The following is a 13,137-nucleotide window of genomic DNA, read 5'->3' on the forward strand; positions in this document are numbered from 1 at the left end:
GAGGGACAGTGAACTGGCCCCCTGTTTAAAAAGTTTGAGGACCTCTGTCCAAGAGAATAAAGTCATTGCCCAGACAGGAGGGGACTGGCACAGCAACCAGCAGGGCAACCCTCAAGTGTCCTAACTGAGTCAGTAAATGGCGGGTTAAACTAGTGTCTCCAACCTGCAGAACTCATACAGGAAAACCTTCCAAAGCGGCACACAGGTCAGGCAAGTGTTAGGAAGCCTTTCAGCTTCCAGGCTCCCCACCTTCATCGAAGTCTTTCCCAAATCTTGCCTGCAGCAGGAAGCATCTTGCCAGTAGTCTTTTCCCACCTCCCTTTTCATAACACCCATCTCTCACACGCTACAAAATAAATGCTTTTCTTTCATCCCCTCTAAATTGTCCAGCACGCTGCAAAACCACCAGGGCGAAAGAAAGGGATGGGTCAGATTACTGTATCAGTTAAACCTCTTCCAATCAAGTCACCACAAACCCGTTATCAGGCTTCCTGTCTTTGTCTTGTTGCTGTTTCACACTCCCTCGCAGGTGGAATAGGACCCGAGAAACAGAAAGTTTTGGTGTACACAGGATACTCTCCATCCAGAAGCAGCAGGAGCAAGGGCACATTTTCACAGACCCAGCCTTCTTCCATCTCCTTGACTGTGGTCTGCAAATCCCCAGAGCAGTGACGATGGCAGGCCCTTGTTTCATCCAGGTGACAGATCTATGGTATGGCTCCAGGACTATTGCTCTGTATCGATATTTGAATATTTGAGGTTTCTAAAAGGCATGACAGGGATAACAAACATATGAGGTGTGCCCTTGGCCCTTTCACCATGAGAAAGCTTGATGGACTATCTCATCAATTCGTGTCTCTCTTGCACATTTGGAATGGTCTCAAAGAGGAGGAGGTGATAAGGGACCTGTTTACTTCTGATGGAGCAAAAGGGACACAGAGAAGTTGGTATTTTATAGTTTCTTGAACATATATGACACTCACAGGAAAAGCGTTTTCTTGATTTCTTTGTTAATCCTCATCTGAGGATATTTTTTTCCATTGATTTTTTTTTTTTTTTTTTTTTTTAGAGGCTATCGAGGGAAGTAGAGAGACAGAGAGAGAAAAAATATCAATGTGAGAGAGACACATCGATTGGTTGCCTCCAGCATGCACCTCAACTGGTGTCAGGGATAGAGCCTGCAACTGAGGTACATGCCCTTGACCAGAATTGAACCCAGGACCCTTCACTCTGTGAGCAACCAGCTAGGGCAGGAAAATCATTTTCATCATTCCCAAAAGATTACAGCATTCCAAAATATCTAATTTTCCATTGGAAAAACTAAACATACCTTTTAGTTTTTCTTAATAGGAGTATGTTGTGGATTTTACTACAAATAATTTCCTCAAAGTAAATTAACCTGCACTCTTAACAGCAGAGCAGCTACTTATGTTCTGGTGTAGAACAAAATGTTCTCCAAAGCAATCCAGGATATAATACCCTGGATGTTTAAAAACAAGTCTCATTTAATTAGGATTAATTTCTCCCTCCCAGAAATTATGTGATTATATTTCTGTAAAAAAACAACAAAAAACCCAAAAACCATAAGCTGAATTGTTTCTAAACATGAAATGAAATTTCTAATCTTTCTATCAAGAACCCTTGGTTGTCTGTTTCTCTGTCCACCATCACTCCTTTTCAGGGTACCTGGCGATGACCTAGGCACTTGTACGGGTAAGGGTTTCTTCTGTGTACAAAGGGCATGGGGAGTGCAAATGAGGACAAGGGGAGGGTCAGGCAGGGACAGATAAAGCAAGAGAAAATTCTGACAGACAGGCAGCTCCAGCGCATGTAGAACCCCACAGACTGAGCTCAGGAGGTTCCCCTTCGAGACAATGGTTTCAAAGTGGAGAGTATGCACCTGGGATGTGTAACAGAGACCAGTGGGTGTCAGACGCATTCATTATATAGGTTTATGTTTTCTCCAACATGTAGGAAAAAATTAAATTGTACTTATATTTTAACTCACAATGGCTGACGTGGGCACCCTCTGTGCAGCCTGTCAGGTTATCACACTGTCACAGACTCTGAGCTGTGTAGGGGGTTGGGGGGGGGGTGGGGCAGGGGCAGTGTCACTGCTCTAAGAGGTCCCTGTGCTGCCTGTGCGGTCACCCTCCCTTAGCAGGTTGTGATTGTGATTATGGGAAACTGGTTAAGGAGATTTACAGATTATGTCAGTCTGTGTTCACTGATAATCCTTACAAAAGGGACAACTGGTTTTAAAAGATTTCTGCAAACAAAAAATAACAGCAGAAAGCCAGAATAAAATATTAGTCATATAAAAACCAGAAAACAACAAAAATAAGACAGAGCTAATATTTTTCCATTTCTTAGTATAAGTTCTTCATTATCCATGTTCTGAGATAAAAATAGCAATGCTGTAGTCAGAACTGACAAACAGTGGGGCACAAGATATTGGTACCATCAATAAGACTGTTTAAAAGATATATTTATTATCATTTATAATTCCTTGGTCCTGTGCCTTTAGCCAAGGATGGTACAAGAAAACAATCATAATTAGGAAGATATTTTAAAATGCTAATCATTTCATGTTTATCTCATCTTTTTTATTCTTATTTTTTTGTATGACATGTATTTGGTTATTTTCTTAAATAGCAGAACAAACATGTTAGGTTTGCATGCTGTTCTGGTTAACATCGCTATAAAATCGATCTGCTGCATTGTCTGGGCTCAGCTGCGTAGTTTTAGTCTGGGGTCTACCATGTGGTTTCAGTCATCTGAAGGCTTAAGTGGACTGAATGTTCAAGACAGACGCTTCACATGGTTGGCAGTTGATGCTGGATGTTGGCTGGGAGCTTATCTGGGACTGGTGACTAGTGAGCTTGCACATGGCTCTCCATGGGGCTTGGGCTTCTTACAGCCTGGTGGCTGGGTTCCAGATGGGGAAGTCTCAAGAGCCTTCAAGAGGAAGAAAGCAAAAGCTCCCTGGCTAAAGTGTACGTCTAGACTTGGTACAGCACCACTTCTACACTTCTGCTATATTGTATTCGTCAGAGAGTCACAGGGCCCACCTAGATTCAGAAGGGTGGGGGAAATAAACCACCTCATGATGAGGTTGAGCAGAAGAGCATATGCAATGAAAGATAAAAGGTTGAAGCTATCTTTGGAAAATGCATTCTGATCTTTGGAAAATAGAATATGCTACACATGCTCAAATTATTATTGATAGGAGTGCAGAAACATAAAATTTGGAGTCATTGGAACTGAAGGCAAGATGACCAAGCTTGTGGTCAAACTGACTTGACCTACAGCTGTTCGATCTTGGGAAATGTAGCCTACCTCTCTGGAAATCTGTGAAAGAGAACCTATGGTGTGTGGTGGAGGTGATGGAGGGGGGCTTTTTGGGGTATTAGATAAGAAATGTGTACCCAAAGTGCCCAGTATATCATAAGTGGCTGAGCCACTGGAAGATAATATTCTGCCCACAGCACAGCCCAGCCTGGAAACGGTAGCTGTGGCGCCAGATAATGACATCATGTAGCAACGCCCGGCTTCCTCTCCCTAGCGACTAGCCTCTTTGCAGTTTCTTCAGCCCAGTAACACGACTTGCTTTATAGCCAGGTGCAAACATTTTACACTTTAACCAGAGCCTGTGAAGCATTTTTCCCATGCCTCATCTCATTTTATCCTCACAGAAGTCCTGGAGTAGGTAGAGAGGAGACTCGGTGAAATCCTCTTTTCTTTTCATTAGCCCGAAAACAGAGATTTAGAAAGCTTAGACTAGGGGTCTTCAAACTACAGCCCGTGGGCCACATGCAAATACAAATATTGTATTTGTTCCTGTTTTTTTTTTTTTTTTTTTTAAATATATTTTATTGATTTTTTACAGAGAGGAAGGGAGAGAGATAGAGAGAGTTAGAAACATCGATGAGAGAAACATCGATCAGCTGCCTCCTGCACATCTCCTATTGGGGATGTGCCCGCAACCCAGGTACATGCCCTTGACCAGAATCGAACCTGGGACCTTTCAGTCTGCAGGCCGACGCTCTATCCACTGAGCCAAACCGGTTTTGGCCTGTTTTGTTTTTTTTACTTCAAAATAAGATATGTGCAGTGCACATAGGAATTTGTTCATAGTTTTTTTTTTTAAACTATAGTCTGCCCTCCAATGGTCTGAGGGACAGTGAACTGGCCCCCTGTTTAAAAACTTTGAGGACCCCTGGCTTAGACATTTGACCCGACTGAAAAGAAGTAAGAAATGATGGACCTTGAAAACGACTTCAGGTTTTCTCACTGCGCAGAATATAGTCAAACACTGCTGCAGTTCAATATTTTACCCTTTGTTCTTTCTGTGTGATCTACAATAATAATCTGCTTCATGTTATTTACTGCTGTGTTGCTGACAATTATCTGAAAGAGAAGTTGGGGTGCTTCACTGGGCTGGGAAAAGTTTAGCTAAATCAGAAAGCAGGTCTAATTAAGCAAGTTTATTCTCTCTATATAAAAGGCTAAGTTGACTCACGCATGCACGATACATGTAAAGCTCTCACTGGCGCCAATCGCACATGTATGTTTTGATCTGTCATTGTCGATCGTGAATTTGGTTGGCACTTCTAGTATAGAGAAAGGGTGAATAGTGATATTAAAATATTTCTTCTAATTAATTTCCTTTCAATGTGCATGAATTCATGCACCAGGCCACTAGTATAATATGATATAACACTAGAGGCCTGTTGCACAAAGAGATTCATGCAATAGGCCTTCCCTTCCCCTGGCTGCCAGCACCGGTTTTCCTCCGGCACCCGAGACCCATGCCTTCACTCTGGCCGGAGCCTTCAGTCTTCGCTCCGCCGCTTTGCGCCTACGTATGCAAATTAACTGCCGTCTCTGTTGTGTTAATTTGCATACTCTCCTGATTGGCTGGTGAGCATAGCAGAGGGATGGTCAATTTACATGTTTGTCTATTATTAGGTAAGATGATATGACATGATCCTATATAATAAAAGGGTAATATGCAAATTGACCAAACAGCAGAAACGACTGGTCGCTATGATGCGTACTGATCACCAGGAGGCAGACACTCAATGCAGGAGCTGCCCCCGGTGGTCAGTGAGCTCTCACAGGGGGAGTGTTGCTCAGCCAGAAGCCAGGATCATGACTGGTGAGCGCAGCAGTGGTGGTGGGAGCCTTTCCCGCCTCCGTGCCAGTGGTAATAATGTTCGACTGATGGTTTAGGCCCCCTACTGGGCCTAAGCCGGCAGTTGGACATCCCCCAAGGGCTCCTGGACTGAGAGAGGACGCAGGCCGGGCTGAGGAACTGCCCCCCCCCCCCGAGTGCACAAATTTTGTGCACCAGGCCTCTAGTATAATATAATATAATATAATATAATATAATATAATATAATATAATATAATATAATATAATTAATATAATATAATAATATAATATAATATAATATAATATAATATAATATAATATAAATACTTATCATCTAGTTCTTTGCTTAAGAATCTTGATGGAAAGCCTTTCCAGGCCTTCCTAAGTGTGTTACATTCCATTATTAGAGGCTCTGAAAGCGTAGGTGGCACTTTAGATTTGCAGTTTTACCTTTGTGAGATTAGTTACATCAGTAACATTTTTCTACCTGGCTGGAGGCAATTCATGATAATGGGATGGATGTGGACTTACATTGCATCCCCAGTACCTAGGCCAGTGCCTTCACACATGTTACATACATCAAAATATGTCAGATAGATGTTTTTACTGTTAAGTACTTACTGCTCAGGAAAGAGGTAGAATGAAAAAGTATATACTATATTTAGGAGTCATCAGTGTATAGATACAACCATGAAAATGCACAGGAAGCAATGCCATTGGGTTGAGCAAAATGAAGGCTATTAGGAACCTTGTTTTGGTGGAATCATTGGACACACATCAAACTATAGTTACTTGAAGGGGGAGGAAGTAGGAGCAGTTAATACAGGTGGCACTTTCAAAGATTTTGGCTCGAAAGGGAGGAAAGGTAGAGGTGGCACTGTGCTTACTTATTCTTTCAGAACACCAGTCTTGTATTATGTATGCTTTCTTGACTGAAAAGGGTGGATTTATAGGTAACTTTTAAAATAGCAAGAAAATTGTCCTGCTGGTGTTGCTCAATGGTTGAGCATCAACCTATGACCTGGGGGGTCACTGTTTGATTCTGGTCAGGGCACATGCCCAGGTCTCAGGCTCGATCCTCAGTAGAGGGCATGCGGGAGGCAGCCAATCATTGAGTCTCTCTCATCATTGATGTTTCTCTCTTTCTCCCTTTCATTTCCTTTCTGAAATAAATAAAAATATATTAAAAAATAGCAATAAAAATGAAAAAAATGAAGTTGTGTAGTGGCTACCTTTAAAACAATCACAGGCTCTGAATTAATGTTTTGGTAGACATTTAAATCAACCTTCGGAGTGCAAATAAGTTGTTTATAATTATTCAACCCAGGGTTTCTTCTTTTTTTTTCTTTTCTTTTCTTTTTTTTTTGTTAATCCTCACCTGAGGATATTTTTTCCATTGATCTTTATTTTTTTTTTAATATATTTTATTGATTTTTTTTTTTTTACAGAGAGGAAGGGAGAGAGATAGAGAGTTAGAAACATCGATGAGAGAGAAACATCGATCAGCTGCCTCCTGCACATCTCCCACTGGGGATGTGCCCGCAACCCAGGTACATGCCCTTGACCAGAATCGAACCTGGGACCTTTCAGTCCACAGGCTGACGCTCTATCCACTGAGCCAAACCGGTTTCGGCTGATCTTTATTTTTTTAGAGAGAGTGGAAGGGAGGGGGAGAGAGGGGAAAGTGAGAGAGAGGGAGGGAGGGAGAGAGAGAGATCATATGAGAGATACTCATGGGTTGGTTGCCTCCTGCACACAAGCATCCTGATGGGGCTGGGGATGAACATGGATCCCAGGTACCTGCCATTGACCTGGAATCTAACCAGGTAGAGCATGGGCCCATGCTCTAGCCATTGAACACACAGGCAGGGCAAGAGTTTCTTACTCTTAATCTTTGGGCAGGAGTCTCAAACTGGCAGCTATAGTGTTTACATAGTCTTTATTTTTTTATTTAAAAACTAGAGGCCCGGTGCACGGATTCATGCACTGGTGAGGTCCCTTGGTCTGACCTGTGGGGATTGGGCTGAAACCGGCAGTCCGACATCCCCTGAGGGGTCCCGGAGTGCAAGAGGGCACTCTGCAAAGTTGCTGTCACTCGGCAGCTCCTGCGTTGAGCATCTGCCCCTGGTGGTCAGTGCGCGTCATAGCTACCAGACAGTCGGATGGTTGGCGGGTCGCTTAGACTTTTATGTATATAGATTTGATTTTAAATTTCTTTAAGAAGAGACTCCAGGTTTCCAGTGACACATTTCGATGACGTGACCTGCCTGGGCTCTAAGGTCCTTGGAGCTTGGGACTCCACCCAGTAAAAGAGGCTTTTCTGTGCCTTGTGGAAAGGGGAGGGGGAGAGGAAGAAGGGAATGTTTGTTTTTTGATAAGATTACAGCTGTATTATCTTTAGGGCTGTATAAAGTCAACTCTAAAACCAGACCAGGTTTAATTGCTTTCACCCAAAATAAACTGCCCTCCTCCCTTCCCTAGTTCAAGTCAGCCCAAGTCATCACTTCCTATTACTTTAAAAGCCTTTTTGAAGGCTCATAATGTAGGCTGACATTACCCTATTGCCAGGGGAACACACCAGAGGAGGCAATAGGTATTACCATCTTTCTATTCCAGTCTTAGTTCAAGCATCACTTTCCCAGTCCTCTTTCTAAATATTGCTCTCCCAGGCCTATATCGGAAAACTGTCAAAACAGTTTCATTGGGAGCCCTTGGTAGTCCCTTTTGCCTGAAAATGATGAATATGTGGGTAGAAACAGCTCTCAGGGAATATGAGCCTGGTAGCCCCGCGACACCCCAAGTTATGAATCCGACTGACTTAGTTTGCACAAGGAGGTCGGTGGCAGATAAGAGCCCTTGCAAACTGTCCGATCCTGGCTTCAAACTCTTGGGGGGGGGGGGGGGGCGGGGGCAGAGGAGGGGTGGTGGTGGTGGTGGGTGGGGGATGGGAGAGGACTGCCTTTTGTCTGTTTTCCGATGGAAAATTTGCCCTATGTAAATATATTTCCCAGAGGTTGCCTTTGCCATAGCCGAGGGGCATTCGGGCCGCTCACCCAGGGGTAGTTTAATAAATAAAGATGCTCGCGAAGTGCCTGCACTCCGAAAGGCACTCCAGGCGCTCCCCGCTGTCACGAACTCTTGTGCCCCTGCCGGAGACTCAGTGGCCGGGATTAGGGCTTTGCTTTTCCCGCCCGAAGAGGGACCAGACGGGAGGAGGCTCCTTTCTCTGGGATGCTGTGTGGTTCCTTGCGTCTTGCCCTTGCGCAAGGCCCCTGGCGGTGGCAGCCCCGGTGGCAGCCGGTGCCACGCGGTCCGTGCGCCAGAGCTGGGTCGCGCCGCCCGCTTTCACATCCAGCTGCGCCCTGCGCGCCGCCACAGCCGCTCCTCGCTGCCCTGCGCTCCCGGAGGCTCCCCATGGCCAGCCTGCCCCAGGTACCTCGATCTTGGGCGTTTGAGGAAGGAGAGGGTTTGAGGAAGGGGGCAGATTAGGCCCTGTGTCTCGGAAGCGCTTGGGCCTGGCTGGGCTCATTGCCGCCTTGCCTGCAACATCCTGCTTCACCTTTTGCATCGCTGTTCCGCCTCCACCGAGGCATCCCCTCTTCCCGCAGCCCTGCCGACATCCAGGGTCCCAGCCGGCGACCTGCGCCTCGGAGAGGCCTCGCCAACCAAGTCCAAAGCCCCACCGTGACCCGCAGGGAGCGCGACCCGCCGCGGCGCCCCCACAGCCGCTGGGAAAGGGAGGGTCGCCATGGAAGCCGCTTTGGGGAAGGAGGCGGGAGCGGGATTTCTGGGCTACCAGGACGGACAGCCACATCCTGCGTGCCTTCCCTCCCCCACCCCCCCAAATATCTTGCCCGCAGCCTTCTTCCTCCTTGAATCCCTTTCTCCCCTTTCTGCCATAGTTACTTAGCAGATTAGGTTGTATGTATTTTATTTCATTTATTTTTTTAAAGGTCTGCATCTTTTCTCAATTCGCCCTTCTCCCATTGTGTCCCTAAGTATCTTTTAGATGACTCCCAACTCCAGGAGGTTTTGTCCTTGGCGCGTGGGTTCGCTATGTACGTGTGCCTGCCTCGGAGGACCCTCCCGGAGAGAGAAGGGCTCCCTCTCCTCCCTGCCCTGTTCCAGCCTGGCTATTGTGCGCCTGTGATTGACAAGACCGCGAGGCTGGGGCGCCCGGGAGATTTTTCTATAAATGGCTTAAAGCCCTAGTCTAGACGACTTACTCGGATATAAGGGAGACAATTACCTTCCTGTGCGTTGCTGGTGAACCTTGGCTCTGCGGGGGCGAACCTGGATTTTAAGCAGCCTGCTCTAAGCCAGCGGCAGCGGACGGAAGCAGCCATGACCTGGGGCAGGGTGTCGGGGTGAAGGGCAGCGCTCTCCAAGGCGCTCTCCCTGGGGCTGTGCCTGGGTGTTCCTTCCATCCTCCTTTCCCTGCTTGTTTGGGTGCCACTGCGGAGCCCACCTGGTAATGGTGAGTGACAGTGAATACCCCAGGCCCCAGTTACCCACCTGGCTTTGCTTAATGGATGTCATTCTTCTTTAAGGACTGCAATAATGGATGCTTGGAAGAATGTATGGGAGAAGCAGGATCAAATCCGGTCATGGGAACGTTGAAGGTAAGTCATCTGCCTGAGATTCCGTGAAACAACAATTCAACTGGATAAATTCATTGCTTGTTGACATTTTGGGGCGATTTTCACCGTGCGGGTTATACAGTAGTTTGATATGCTGCTGTGCATTTTAAATTCCATTCTTAGGGGGAAAACAATTTGGGGAGCCAGAGTACATTCATCACATCTAAAACTACAGGGCAGTTCACTACTTGCAGTATTTCATAAATCAAAACTTTCTCTTGGCAAGTAACCAATTCGTGACTATTCACCTAAAGGTTTATCTGATTGTATAATAAGTGTCACCTTTACTCCACTTCTGGAAAGATTTAAACTCATAAATTTCTTTTTTTTTTAAAGCAGGCCCAATATTTTAAATTCCAAGTGTTGTGTTTTCTTCTTTCCTCTCTGAATTGTGGGTTTATGTATTAAATCTCATACTTCACATAGGAATAGCGAGGGGCAATTGAGAAAGAATGTTATTCAAGGACTTTGAAAATCATGAAAATACAAATGTGAGGTGTGACTTTCTCTATAAATCACTGTATTCCCTCCCCAACCCTGGAGGGTTTGCTGCTTCTCTTTAGGCTGGTTCTGCTCTCCTGCTGCCTGTCTCAGTCACTATCCATTGTTAACCATAGCACCGTGTGTCCTCATGACCTCACATCCTGGCAGGATGCAGAAAGGGAGTGAACCTTGACTCATCAATTTTACACACACACTCAACTCTTACTGAGTACCAGGCACTGTGCTGGACAGTGGATGTCCAAAAATACAGGCAAGATAAAGTCTCTGCTCTCAGGTTTTTTAAAAAAATCAAAACATTAGAATACAGTCATTTCCTCATTAAAATAAGTTTGTGAATATTAGTTGTCCATATTATTCCTGGTCCTTTAGAGATAATATCCTCTACAACGTTGTAGCCAATCTGCTTCTAATACATTTTGGGAACTTAGATGTTGAGATGGGTTTTTGAGAGAGTAAGATAAAGGGGACTCATACTAGATCATCTCTAAGGGTTATCTTATACAGTAAATGAATTCCTCAAAGGGTATAGATAAATACAACTTTCCCCAAAAGTTCATTATACTTTTTTTTTTTTGAGAGTATGTTTATTAGAGCTGGGGACAGTGAAACAAGGAAGGGCTTAGGATAGAAGAAGCAGCAGGAGAGAGCCAGTGGGGCTCCCTTGGCTCCCTAGAAATGTCATAGGAAAGAAATGAGCCTCGGTGGGGCTGCTTTGGCTCACTGAAAAGTAGCAGAAAAGTGGAAAGTGGGCCTTGGAGACAAGCTTAGGGGGTTAGCCCAGGACTTGCTGCCACTGCCCATGACACTCCTGGTTGCTAGTCTCCTTGGACCCTTAGTGTCTAGGAGATGCCTGCCTGTGGGGGAAGGAGAGAGGGAAGGGAAAGGCATGAGCATGCTCCTGGGCGATGGAACACGCTCTTTACACTTTAAACATAGAATAATTTTTTTTTTTTTTGCAAAGTAAAGAATTCACAAAATAAATTATGTCTGTATTTGTTAATTTAGACTTCCATGTATTCGATTTTAGTTGGGGGGAGGGTGCATATTGACATTCTACATTCATGTATTTACCTATCAAAACATGTGCTTTAATGGGGCTTGTAAATGAAATTGATAACTTGGGGGAGGAAATGGTGGAGTTTATAGGACCATCTTTGCTTTTGACCTATTTTTAAATCTCTTTTAAAAAAAATATCATCCAAGGATATTTTTACATTGATTTATAGAGAGAGTAGAAGGGAGGGAGGAGAGAGAGAGAGAGAGAGAGAGAGAGAGAGAGAGAGAGAGAGAGAGAGAGAAAGAAAGATCAATGGAGAGACACATAGATTGGTTGCTTCCCCCACGCGCCCCCTACCAGGTCTGCGGATCGAGCCTGCAACAGAGGTACAAGCCCTTAATCAGACTTGAACCCAGGACCCTTCAATCCGTGGCCCAATGCTCTATTCACTAAGCCAAACTGGCTAGGGCTCTCTTTCTCGATTAACCCCATTTATGACTTTTAAGTTGCCACTGGGTCTCTTGTGGATAGTTTTCATATTGCATCCTCTCCCCCATTTTGAAGTGGCCATTTTACAGTGAGAATGCAGTTTTCCAGCAGGGTCCAGCTATGAGATGCCTTATGACCGGGGTATCCTAGGGCATCTTTTTGTGGACCCCAGAGTCTTCTTTGTTTCCAAAAGGCCAGCTGTCTTTTTCTTCCTACCCCTCTGCTTTACAGATCCCAGAATGTGACACTCCAAATCTGTAATTCTCCTCTGCATACCTCCTTATTGGCTTTTGAGTGTCTTTAAAAGATAATGCACAGAACACTTAACACTTTCCCAGTAGAAAAAAAAATTGCACTTATTATAGAACAAAATTATGCAATGTCTGCTACAGTTGTAATGCAGAGATTGTCTTTGATAGTTGAAGTGTTGTGGCCAATGCAGAGACTTGCAGATGCAGTAGTAAGTGGCGAGCAGAAGCAGGAGCGTGCTGGCTAATACAGTCCTCTGAGCCCTCAGCCAAATTGCACTAGCCTCCTGTAGGCTTCCCCATTTCAGAGGAAAGGATCACCCAAGCACATGTTTTGAGTTAAAAAATTGTTGTTTTTTTAATATGCTCTGTTTTTGCCAGTATTTCTTGTCATGTCACAATCTAGTCATGGTGGCCTTCCAAATTTTTCCACAAGTATATGGTATGAAACATCCTGACTTGAAGTCATCAGGAGTCATGGGGCAGAAAGTAGCATTTTACAAATAATTAATGTTTATCCATCTTCAGAAAGGAAATGTAGAAAAAGAAATTGGTTTTTAAAGAACACAGGTAAAAATTGTTTATGAAATTTATTTCTTTCATGTCAGTGATTTTTTTTTTTTTACCTTAGAACTTCATTTCATACCTACTCAAAACCTATCACACACCTTTAGTTAATATTGTGTACTTTTCAACTTCATTCAACTGTATCATCTAATTTTTTAAATTTAGTATTCTTGAATAATTTCTTTTTTAACTCAACAGCTGTTATTCTTAGTTTCCAGAATTGCATGAATTTTCCCAAATAAAAGACAATTGGAATGGTTGATGAAACTCTAAAGTCACCAAAGAGTGCATTACTTTGAAAAACTGCATGGAGGGCAATCCTTATGCAGAAAGTTAGAGGGCTCCTACTCACATCATAAGAAATTGCATGTCTTACAAAAGAATGTAGTGTTTTACCTAGTAATATATATTTTTTATATTCAATTTCCAGAAACTTAACTAGGATTAGCAAGTTCTTACTATAAGAGTATAAAAACACCTTATTCAGTATCTCTGTTTTGTCATTAACTAAGTAGATATAATCTGGGCCAATGG

General features: G+C 44.1%; 1 protein-coding gene across 5 annotated transcripts in view; it reads left to right on the forward strand.

The window, feature by feature from the left end:
• Positions 1–13,137, forward strand: part of BCAT1 (branched chain amino acid transaminase 1) — a 91,175-nt gene that overhangs the window by 25,875 nt on the left and 52,163 nt on the right. For 2 of the 5 annotated variants that reach the window (XM_036301055.1, XM_036301053.1), the window contains exon 2: positions 9,709–9,780. In XM_036301055.1, the coding sequence (XP_036156948.1) occupies positions 9,709–9,780 (72 nt within the window). Of the gene's footprint in view, positions 1–8,359; positions 8,591–9,520; positions 9,636–9,708; positions 9,781–13,137 lie in introns of those variants that run through there. The other 3 variants (XM_036301052.1, XM_036301054.1, XM_036301056.1) reach the window with 3 other exon arrangements.

The sequence above is a fragment of the Myotis myotis genome, unplaced genomic scaffold, assembly GCF_014108235.1.
Source record: "Myotis myotis isolate mMyoMyo1 unplaced genomic scaffold, mMyoMyo1.p scaffold_m19_p_3, whole genome shotgun sequence".
Lineage (NCBI taxonomy): Eukaryota > Metazoa > Chordata > Mammalia > Chiroptera > Vespertilionidae > Myotis > Myotis myotis.